Source organism: Mobula birostris, chromosome 8 (genome assembly GCF_030028105.1).
Source record: "Mobula birostris isolate sMobBir1 chromosome 8, sMobBir1.hap1, whole genome shotgun sequence".
NCBI classification, from domain to species: Eukaryota; Metazoa; Chordata; class Chondrichthyes; order Myliobatiformes; family Myliobatidae; genus Mobula; species Mobula birostris.
The window spans coordinates 86,837,786-86,850,170 of record NC_092377.1 but is presented as its reverse complement, the minus strand read 5'-3'; the positions used below and the strand labels follow the sequence as shown (position 1 = coordinate 86,850,170).

At 39.8% G+C, this 12,385-nt stretch overlaps 1 protein-coding gene across 1 annotated transcript in view; it reads right to left on the bottom strand.

Annotated features, from left to right (window-relative positions):
• crnkl1 (crooked neck pre-mRNA splicing factor 1) overlaps window positions 1-12,385 on the bottom strand; it is a 42,666-nt gene that overhangs the window by 3,742 nt on the left and 26,539 nt on the right. The window contains exons 8-11 of the mRNA XM_072265577.1: window positions 11,479-11,670; window positions 10,935-10,994; window positions 10,480-10,560; window positions 757-996 (exon numbers count right to left, since the gene is read on the bottom strand). Coding sequence (XP_072121678.1) covers window positions 757-996; window positions 10,480-10,560; window positions 10,935-10,994; window positions 11,479-11,670 — 573 coding nt within the window. The remainder of the gene's footprint in view (window positions 1-756; window positions 997-10,479; window positions 10,561-10,934; window positions 10,995-11,478; window positions 11,671-12,385) is intronic.

Below are 12,385 nucleotides of genomic sequence, written 5' to 3'. Positions count from 1 at the left end.
TGCTACCAAGATTAAAAATTGGAGAAAAAACAAGGATCAAAAGAATGGAGAAACACATAACAAGGTTTGATAGTTTCAGTTAAAGGACCAATACAAAGGATAGCTTTGTTTTTATTATGCTGTGATTGCCATTATTTGAAGAATCATGAGATGAGAGGTAATCAACTTGCTGGAAATATCTAAGTGGGAAAGTTGATTCAACCTTGCGTAAATTAAACTGATTACTTTGTCACAACAGGCATGAGTACAGAAAAATAATCTTCTAAGCTTGCACAACATAGTCTTCCTCATTTTATGCATGTGAACTTGGTCTTAAAAAGATAACTTTATATATTAGTGAGAACATCCAGAAAAATTAAAGTGACAGGTTTTCAAATAAGAGATGTGTACATATGAGATTCCATGAAGTCAATTTGTCAGATGGAAAATATCATGATTTACAACTGAATTAGAGTCTGATTTAATAGACATGAAGATTTACACTTTAAAGATATAGCAAAATATTATACATAAGAGGAAAAAAAAACATTCTGCTCTACTTCCATCAGGTCATTCAATGCTTCAGGTAATAGTTACGATGGATTGCATCATTACTTATAGGGTGACTGCTAAGCAATCCACTTGATTCCTAGGTTCATCTCTTTAAAATCTATATGATGATTCATGTAACCAGCTTTATAAAATGCACTGCATATTTTATGCCATATTGTATGTAAAAGTTACTACTGATTATGCAAAACTGATCAGATCTCTTACCTCTGGCATATCGAGTCGAGGTTGACCAATTGCCAGTTCATAGATTGCACGAGCACGCTCAACATCACCAAGGATGGTCTCTAATTCTGCAAACTTGATCCAAGTAGTGCAATTCTCTGGAGAAAATTCCAAGTATTTCTCATAGAGTTTCCTGCATCGGTCAAACTCACGAAGCTGCAGCTCTAGTTCAATGTACCCTTTGAATAGTTTGTTCTTTGGACATTTTCCTATGCCAGTCCCCTGAAAGAGCACAAACGATAACTTTAAGGCATATATTAATGAATAAGCCACCGCTGACTCCAAGTGCTAACCTCTCAAAAACAGTATAAAATGGCTTTGAAGTGGTGGGAGACTTATGTAGAAATCGCAGGAGCCCTGGCAGAGGTAGTTAAATCATACTTAGCCATGGGTGAGATGCCAGAGAATTGGAGGATAGCTAATGTTGTTCTGTTTTTTTAAGAAAGGCTCTAAGAATAAGCAGGAAAATTATAGGCCATAAGCCTGGCGTCAGTAGTGGGTAAGTTATTGGAAGGTATTCTAAGGGACTGGAATATAAGTATTTCGATAGGCGAGGACCAGTGAGGGATAGTCAACATTGGTAGGTTATGTCTAACCAATTTTACAGAGTTTTTCAATGAAGTAACCATAAAAATTGATTAAGGAAAGGTATGGGATGTCGTCAACACGGACTTTAACAATACCTGTGACAAGGTTCCACATTTGAGATTGGTCAAGGTTAAGTCATGGCATTCACGGTGAAGTAGTACATTGGATTAGACACTGGCTTCACAGGAGAAGCTCCAGAGTGGTACTAAATGGTTGTCTCTGACTGGAGGCCAGTGACTTGTGGTGTGCCGCAAGGATTGGTGCTGGTCCTGTTGTTGTTTGTCATCTATATCAGTGATAAAGTTGCAAACTGTATCAGCAAATTTGCAGATGACACCAAGATTCGGGGTATAGCGGACAGCAAGGAAGGCTATCAAATCTTGCTGCGGGGTCTGAACCAGCTGGAAAAATGGGATTAAAAATTGCAGTTGGAATTTAATGCAGACAACTGTGAAGTGTTGCATTTGGGCGGTCAAACCAGGGAAGGATTTGCATGGTGAGTAGTACGGCACTGAGGAATACGGAAGAACAGTGGGATCTGGGAATACAGATCCATAATTCCTTGAAAGTGGTGTCATAGGTAGATAGTGTTGTAAACAAAGCTTTTGGCACATTGGTCTTCATAAATCAAAGTATTAAGTACAGGAGTTGTGATGTTATGTTGAAGATGTATTGGTGAGGCCTGATTTGGAGTATTGTGTGCAGTTTTGGTCACCTGCCTACAGGAAAGATATTAATGAAATTGAAAGGGTGCAGATAAAATTTAGAAGCATGTTGCCAGTACTTGAGGACCCAAGTTATAGGGAAAGGTTGACTAAGTCAGGACAGTATTCCCTGCAGTGTAGGAGAATGAGGAGAGATTTGTTGGAAGTATACAAAATTATGGGGTATAGATAGACTTGTTCCATTGAGATCAGGTGAGAACAGAGCTGGAGGTCATGGGTTAAGAGTGAAAGGTGAAATGTTAAGGAGAACAGGATGGGGAAGTTCTTCACTTAGAGGGTCGTGAGAGTATGGAATGAGTTGCCAGTGGAGGGGTGGATTTCAGTATTTAAGAGAAATTTGGATCAGTACATGGATGGGAGGGGTGTGGAAGTCTGGGTCAGGTGAAGATTGATGGGACTAGGCAGCATAATAATTCAGCACAGACTAGATGCGCCGAAGGGCCTGTTTCTCCACTGTATTTTTCAATGATGGGTATAAGGCGAGTTAAGTTGACCTTCATTTCAATGGGAACAAAAAGAAAATTCGAGAAATATTGAAAGCTCCTTAGGTGATACCTAAGACAGAAAGATTTCTAATAAAAAGTTGTATATCATTTTTCATCACTTTTTTAAAATATCAGATGTTATGGGGTGGATGGCAGGGAAGCTGCGTGGCCTCAGTCATAGCAAATACTCGGCCTCAAGCCACGGAATCACCTGTTTACAGCTGTCCAGGAGAGAGGCTTTAGAGGGGCTCCAGGCTGAGCACAGTGTGGTGTAGCATCCAAGCTGGAGTTGGTGCTGCCCCCCAGTGTTCACTCAGCAGAAGACAAACCATACTGCACTCAACTGCAGACTGTTGTTTCTTTCATGGGCTCTAGTTCTTGTCCAATATCTTTTTTTGTGTGATTCAATTTTACTGATACCTTATATGTACTTGCTATCCTCTATGTGCAATGAGTGCCTTGTTCTGTGAATTACTGTTGGTACTGTGCTTTGCACCTTGACCTCAAAATAGCACTGTTTCGTTTGGCTGTATTGATGGGTACTCATGCATGCTTGAACTTTAACTATGTACACCAGCACTTTCTGGTTTTGCTCCATTCTACCAAGAACATGTTTGGCAATGGTGGAAAGTTGCATTTTACTCCCAAATGAGAAGGCAGCATAGTCTCATTAAGGGGCTGAACCTTACAGAGCAAAGGAACATTAGTGATGCATTTCTTATCTACACCAAGTTAACCAGCGTGGCTATAATACTGAGTCAAATTGCTTCAGGAGCCCAGCTTAATCAAGGAAAAAGTAGCCTGTGTTTCTTCCACTATATGCTATCTAGTGATACCAGGTGTCAGGGTATTTGAGTGTGTAGATAGGCAATGTAACAAAAGAAAATGGGAAAAAGGAGTAGGAATAGACCATTTGAACCTGCTCTGCCATTGCTCAAGATCATGGTTGTTCAAAAAATCAGTGCTATTTTCCAGCACTTTTCCCAGATCCATTGAGATCCACTAATGCATTTTGAATGAGCAACTGAGCTTTCTCACACCGCTGGTGTGGGAGGGGGAGTGCAAGGTACCAAGATTCACTGCAGTCTGAGTGAAGAGGTTACTGTTTATCGCAGTCCTGCAAAGCCTTCCCCATCTTTTTACTGAACCCCTGGTTCCAGGCTCCTCAACCAGCAGAACATCTTCATACATACAGTGGTGCTAGAAAGTTTGCAAATCCTGTAGAATTTTCTCAGTTTCTGCATAAATACGACCTAAAATGCGATCAGGTCTTTGCACAAGTCCTAAAACTAGATAGAGAGAACCGAACTAAATAACATATTACACTTGCTCATTTATTTATTGAGAAAAATGATCCACTGTTACACATATTTGTTGGAAAAATTATGTGAACCTCTGGGGTTATGCTATATGGAGTCAGGTGTTCCAATCAATGAGATGAGATTGGAGGTGTGGATTGTAGAGTTGCCCTGCCTTATAAAAAAGACAAAGTCAGGTTACTGACAGAGCCTGCTCTTCTCAAAAAAGATCTGTTTATGTGCACCATGCCGCAATCAAACAATTTTCAGAGGACCTAAGAAGGATTGTAGAGGTGCATGAAGCTGGAAAAGGCTACAAAAGCATTTCTAAAGACCTGAGTGTTTATCAGTCCACAGTAAGAGAAATTGTCTACAGATGGAGGAAACTCAGTACTGTTGCTACTCTCTCTAGGAGTGGGCATCCTGCAAAGATCACACCATGTGCAATGCTGGAGGAGGTGAAAAAGAACCTAAGGGTAAGAGTAAAAGACCTGCAGAAATCTCTAGTGTCTTGCTAAAGTCTATGTTCATGTGTCCACTATAAGAAAAACACTGAACAAGAATGCAGGAAACCACTGCTTTCCAAAAGACATTGCTGCACGTCTCAAGTTTGTAAAAGACCACCTGGATGTCCTACAATGCTTCTGGGACAATGTTCTATGGATAGATTGTGACAAAGTTGACCTTTTTGGCAGGAATGCACATTGTTATGTTTGGAGGAAAAAGGGCACGGTACACCAACACCAAAACCTCATCCCAACTGTGAAACATGGTGGAAGGAGCATCATGATTAGGGGCTGCTTTGCTGCCTCAGGGCCTGGACAGCTTGCAATCGTTGAGGGAACAATTACTTCAAAATTGTATCAAGTCATTTTACAGGAGAACGTCAGGGTAGCAGTTCACCACCCAAAGCTTAATAGAAGTCAGATAATGCAACAAGACAATGATTTGAAGGACGAGTAAATCAATAACAGAATGGTTTGAAAAGAAGAAAATTTGTGTGTGAGTCAAAGTCCTGACCTTAATCCTAAATGTTGTGGAAGGACCTGAAGCAAACAGTTCATGCAAAGAAGCCAGCCCACCAACATCCTAAAGTTCAAACAGTTTTGTAAGGAGGAATGGCCTAAAATTCCTCCAAACTGATGTGCAGGACTGACAACAGTTACTGGAACTGTTTGGCTGAAATTATTGCTGTACAAAGGGATCACACCAGTTTCTGAAAGTAAACGTTCACATACTTTTTTCAACAAACGCATGCAATATTGGGTCATTTTTCTCAATACATAAATGAACAAATATAATGTTTTTGTGATATTTATTTAATTGGGTTCTCTTTATCTAGTTTTAGGACTTGCGTGAAGATTTGATCACATTTTAGGTCATACTTATGCAGAAATAGAGAAAATTCTACAGGGTTCACAAACTTTCTAGCACCACTGTAAAGCCTAACAACCTTTAAAAAATGCTGTAAATTTCAATGAGATTTCCTCTCATTCTCCTAAACCCTACAGAATATAGGCAAAATCTAATCAATCTCGCATCAGTGCACCTACTATCACTATAATCAGTATTGTGAATCTCTGCTGTATTACCTGTGGCGACAATATCTTTTCTTACACAAGGAGAGCACTAGGATCCCTTACTAGTCACATTCTTAAAGAGCATCAGCAATTTAATCAACATGATTTTTTTTTCATATTTCCATTTTATCTATTATTCTTTTTAAGATATTTTGTCATTATATCATTCAGTTTGGACTCCTGCATTTCTCCTACTACTGATATTAAGCCAGCAGGTCAGTTGCTCCCTGTTTTCTCTTAAATAGTGGGTCACATTTGCTACCTTGAATCCCAGAAATAATTTCGTCCCTTGCAAAATGCATCCTTGTGAGTGAGACAGTCTGGAAGGGGAAAGAGGTTAAGGAGCCGGTGCAGAGTACCCCCATGGCCATCCCCCTCAACAACAGGTACATCACTTTGGATACTGACAAGGGGATGACCTAACAGAGGAAAGTCACAATGGTCAGGTATCTGGCACCAAGTCTACCTCTGTGACTCAAAAGCGAAAGAGGGCAAAAGAGGCATGCTGTGGTGATAGGGATTTGTTCGTTAGAGGAGCGGATAGGAGGTTATGTGGGCGTGAATGAGATTCCTAGATGGTATGTTGCATCCTGAGTGCCAGAATCCGGGATATGTTGGATTGAGTCCTCAGCATTCTTAAATAGGAGGGTGAACAGCCAGAAGTTGTGGTCTAGGTAGGTAGCAATGACATGGGTAGGACAGTGACAAGGTTTTGCAAAGAGAGTTCATGGAGTTGGGTGCTAAGTTGAAGGGCAGGACCTCCAGGGTTGTGATCTCAGGATGTGCCATGTGCTAGTGAGGTCAGAACTAAGAAGATTATACAGTTTAACACATGGCTAAAGAGTTGGTATGGGAGGAAGGGCACAAGATATTTGGATGATTGGGCTCTCTTAATGTGAGACCTGTACAGAAGCAACGGTTTGCACCTGAACTGGAGGAGGACTAATGTCCTAGTGGAAAGGTTAGCTAATGTCGCATGGAGGGGCTTGAACTAGAATTGCAGGGGATGGGAATCAGAGTGCCACAACAGTTAGTGGAAAGGTTATGGAGGCAGATGTTGGCAAGACCTCAGACAAAGTCAGGAATCATAAAGTTGAGCATGGTGTGACTAGTGTTCTAAGCTGTATATATTTCAATGCAAGAAGTATGGTAGGAAAGGCGGATAATAGTGCTGAAGTGCGCCGTGCGTGCGCAGCTCTCCGGTGAAAATGATATCGTATCCGTTAAATAGGGGCTGTGGACAATTCTGATTTGATAGAGACAGATGTGAAAGCACAGAGGAACATCTGGAGAAATTTCTGAAACGCCCGTTCGTTGCTGTCGTTACTGTGTGGTTGTGAATCTTCCGGAGGGTAGGCCTCAAAATCCCTGGCCTTGCCTGCTTTTGGTGACCGAGTTTGAGGTCGAATCGTTCGGACAGAGATGGCGCTCAGTACTCGGTGTCGGAGAGCTGATCAGAGCTCGAAGTTTTCGGATGACTCAGAGTCGGATTGTGGTTGGCATGGCAGGGAGAGTTTTTCTTCCTTCTCCCCTCCGCGTGAGATGAGGGACATTTGAGAAACTTTGAACTTTACTGTGCTCACGGACTTCTTCATCAAGTTATGGTATTGTTACACTGTTTGTAACTATATGTTATAATTATGTGGTTTTGTCAGTTTTTTCAGTCTTGGTTTGTCCTGTGATATCACACCGGAGGAAATAATGTATCATTTCTTAATGCATGCATTACTAACTGACAATAAAAGAGGACTACGTGTCTTCATAATCATAAGATAAGGTAGCTGGTTAACGAACACGCAACGTCTAGGGAGGAGAGGCTGTTGATAGAGGAAAATAGCAGTCAACAGAATGAGTTGCAATGTAAAAGGCAGACAAAATTGAAAAGGGTGAATACAGGACTGAAGGTGTTGTACTTGAATGTGCGCAGTATAGGGAATAAGGTAGATGAACTTGCAGCATAGCTGCAGATTGGCAGGTATGATGTTGTAGACATCATTGACTCATGGCTGAAAGATTATAGCTGGGAGCTTAACGTCCAAGGATATACGTTGTATCAAAAGGACAGGCAGCAAGGCAGAGGAGGTGGCGTTACTCTGTTGGTAAAAAAAAAAGGGATCAAATCATTGCAAATAGATGACATATGGTTGGGAGGTGTTGAGTTATTGTGGATAGAACTAAGGAACTGTAAAGGTAAAAAGAACCTGATGGGAGTTGTATACAGACCCCAAACAGTAGTAAGGCTGTGGCCTACAAATTACAATGGAAGATAGAAGATGCATGTCAAAAGGGCAATGTTACAATAGTAATGGGGAGACTTCAATATGCCACTAGATTGAGAAAACCAGGTTGGTACTGGATTCCAGGAGGGGGAATTTCTAGAATGCCGATGAGACGGCTTTTAAAAGCAGCTCATGATTGACACTACTAGGGGATCAACTATTCTGGATTAGGTGTTGGGCAATGAACCAGAATTGATTAGAGACCTTAAGGTAAAAGAACCCTTAGGAGCAAGTGATTATAATATAATTGATTCATCCTGAAATTTGAGACAGAGAAGCTAATGCTAGATGTACCAGTATAACAGTGGAGTAAAGGGAATTACGGAGGCATGAAGGAGAAATTGGCCAGTATTGATTGGAAAAGAACACTGGCAGGTATGACGGCAAAGCAGCAATGGCTGGAATTTCTGGAAGCAATAGGATATATACATCCCAAAGAGGAAGAAGTAAAGGAATGATGACACATCTATGGCTAAGCAGAGAAATCAAAGCCAAAGAGAGGACAAATAATAGAACAAAAATTAGTGGGAAGTCAGCAGATTGGGAAGCTTTTAAAAACCAACAGAAGGCAACTAAAAAAGTCACTAAGAAGATAAAGATGGAATACAAAAGTAACTAGCCAATAATATTAAAGAGGATACCAAAAGTTTCTTCAGATACATAAAGTGTAAAAGAGAGGCGAGAGTGGATATCAGACGGCTAGAAAACGATGCTGGAGAGGTAGTAATGGGGAAACAACAAAACAGTGGAAGAACTGATTTACGTATTTTACATCATTCTTCACTGTGGAAGGCACTAGCGGTATGGCAGAAGCTCCAGGTGTCAGGGGTCATGAAGTGTGTGGAGTTACCATAACTAGAGAGAAGGTTCTTGGGAAACTGAAAGGACTAAAGGTAGATAAGTCACCTGGATCAGCTGGTGTCCACCCCAGGATTCTGAAAGAGGTGGCTGCAGAGATCATGGAGGCACTAGAAATGATCTTTACAGAATCACTAGATTATGGAATGGTTTCAGAAGACTGGAAAACTGCAAATGTCACTCCACTTCTCAAGAAGGGAGCGAGGCAGAAGAAAGGAAACTATAGGCCTTTATTCTTAAGACTTGTCTTATGTACTTAAGACAAATTAGGAGAATGGGCAAAGAAGATGCAGAGAGTCTGACCTCAGTGGTTGGGAAGACATTGGAGTCAATTATTAAGGATGAGTTCTCAGTGTACTCAGAGGCATATGATAAAATAGGCCATAGTCAGCATGGTTTCCTTAAGGGAGAATCTTGCCTGACAAATCTATTGGAGTTCTTTGAAGAAATCACAAGTAAGGGTAGACAAAGGAGGATTAGTTCATGTTGTGTACTTGTATTTTTAAAAGGCCTTTTACTAGGTACCACACAGGAGGCTGCTTAACAAGCAACGACCCCGGATATTACAGGAAAGATCCTAGCATGGATAAAGCAGTGGCTGATTGGCAGGAAGCAAAGAGCGTGAATAAAGGGAACAATTTCTGACTGGCTGCGGGTAACTAGTGATGTTCCAAAGAGTTTTGTGTTGGGACCGATTCCTTTTTACATTATATGTCAATGATTTGGATAATGGAATTGATGGCTTTATTGCTAAGTTTGCAGACAATAAGAAGATAGGTGCAGAGGCAGGTAGTTTTGAGGAAGTACAGAGGCTACAGAAGTATTTAAGACAAATTAGGAAAATGGGCAAAGAAGTGGCAGATGGAATACAGTGTTGGTAAGTATATAGTCATGCACTTTGATAGAAGAAATGAAAAAGTTGTCTATTTTCTAAACGGAGAGAAAATACAAAAATCTGAGGTGCAAAAGGGGCTTGGGAGCCCTTATGCAGGATTCCCTCAAGGTTAATTTGCAGGTTGAGTTTGTGGTGAGGAAAGCAAATGCAATGTTCACATTCATTTCAAGAGGACTGGAAAATAACAGCAAGGATGTAATGTTGAGACTTCATAAAGCACTGGTGAGGCTTCACTTGCAGTAATGTGAGCAGATTTAGGCCCCTTATCTTAGAAAGGAAGTGCTGAAACTGGAGAGGGTTAAAAGGAGGTTCATGGTTCCAGGATTGAATGGTTTGTCATATGAAGAGCGTCTGATGGCTCTAGGCCTGTATTCATTGGAATTCAGAAGAATGAAGGGTTGCCTAATTGAAGCCTATCGAATGGTGAAAGGGCTTGATAGAGTGGATGTGGAGAGGATGTTTCCTATGGTGGGGGAGTCTAAGGGCAGAAGACACAGCCTCAGAATAGAAGGGCGTTATTTTAGAACGGAGATGAGGAGGAATTTCTTAAGCCAGAAAGTGGTGAATTGGTGGAATTCTTTGTCACAGGCAACTGTGAAGGCTAAGTCTTTATGTATATTTAAGGCAGAGGTTGATAGATTCTTGACTGGTCAGGGCATGAAGGGATACGGAGAGGAGAAAGGAGATTGGGACTGAGAGGAAAATTGGATCAGCCATGATGAAATGGCGGAGCAAACTCGATGGGCAAAATAGCCTAATTCTGCTCCTATGTCTTATGGCAATGCAGGGAGCTTAGGCCCTATGGAACAATACAATAACAAAGCTAATGACAACAAAAGCAATTTTGCCAAGAAAATCTACAAATTGCTTTTAAACCTAGTTACTGTTAAACTGAAACTCGAAAAAAGCGTAATGCAACATTTAAAAAGTGTTATTTAACAGTTATACTCAGTAGAATATTTTTTGTAAAATAGTAAACATATATATGCTTACTTACCAAAGCCCGTCTGGCAAGAGCTAGATTTTTCTGACGAACTTCAAATTGCGCATATAGCAGCCAGAATTTGGCGAATGTAAACTAGAATAAAATACCATCATCAAAAAGTAACTAACAATTAATTAATTGAACACGATCCTAGTTGCTCCAAATAAAACAGAAACAAGCAATATTATGCTGTAGAGACAACTATGTTCCTCAATAACTAAAGTTCATGATGTACAAAGACATCCACCGGCCACTTTTTATTTCTTATTTTTCTGTTCAAATGTAGTTACTGTAATTATTTCTGGTACCTTCAAGAATCAAATCAATGAAGTATCCTACAGACATGTAGGCTCTGAGATTCACAGCGATATAAAGTATTTTCTTGGGTTTCCATGATATTATGGAGAAGAAATCAACTGTATGGATATCAGAAATATTTTCAAAAGTTCAGGACGATACAAATGTACCTTCTTATGGGGGATGAGTTCCAAACATGCTTGATAAACTTGCCTCGTCTTCTCTGGATCCTGTTCAGGAAGGCATAGTGAAGTTACAGAATTTTCAATAATGTACAATGATTATAAAACATACACAGACTAAACAAAATACAACAGTAAAAAATGTAAAATAATTCTACATTGATATTTTAACCAAAACTACTGGGTTGGGGTATTTTCTCTTTAAAAAAAAAATCACATCTGATTAGTTCTATAGTTATTGCAAAAAGGAACAACATTCACTGCTACCAACAATTTATGTTCTGCCACTAGAGCTATTAAGTGAATTTAAAATCATTTGGCTTAAAACAAAAACCAGAAAGAAATCACTGAATTTCTATTCCATCAAGGCAAAATAGTTCTATAATAGATTACAGGATAAGCAGATTACCTACCCATTCTTATGTGTAGAAATCTGGGAAGAGCACAGAACAGGAAATCTAGGCAAATGAGTTGCAATATAATCTTACAGAAAATGATTTGATCATGCATAGCATTGCTGTCACATAAATACCTTAGCCTCCAATTCTTCATACAAAGAATAGTTAATCCATAAGTAAATGTATCTCCTCCAATGTCGCTTTTCCTGAATGGGTGGAACATTGGCTATTGCACGTTCATACACTTCACGTACAGTATCAGGATCTCCATCGCTCTCAACCAAGCGGAGGTAGTCAAACCAGGCATCATAATTATGTGGATTAGCCTTTCAGAAAGATAAGATACTAAATTATACAAAATATACTAAGAACTCCATTGAATTTTGCACAATTTTTTGTTTGTAATCTGAAGTTTTCCCTTAGAGTGCCTTGAAAAAGTATTCAGCCCCCACAACTATTTTCACATTATACTATCTCATTTTCAAAATTTAAAATATATTGAAGTAGGATTTTTGAGCTAATCTACAGAACATTGTACTTCATGTCAAATCAAAAGAACAATTCTGAACCTGTCAACAATTTACTAAAAATTAAAACCAAAATTGAGAGACTGAAAAAGTATTCATCCCCTTTGTAATTACTACACTAACTTTCCTCAGATGCAATACTTATATTACTTTACCGACACACTCAATTTATTGATGTAGAAAATTGTAGGATCACCTGTTTTCAATGAATTCACAGGAATAAATACCCCCTCTCAGTAGGGCAGATATTCACGAGACCAAACCGAAATGAAGACAAAAGAGCATTCAAGACAAGTTGGAAATGATGATAGAGAAGCACAAATCTAGGGAAGGGTACAAGACCATTTTAAAGACACTGAACATACCTCAGAGGTCAGTGCTGTGTGTGTTGTGAAAAAGTGGAAAAAATATGAAACTATAGTCTAGGTCAGGCCGCCCCTTTGAACCCAGTTGCCAGAGAAGACACAAGAGAGGCTACAGTGATGCTAGCAATCACTCAGATGAGTGAGGTGCA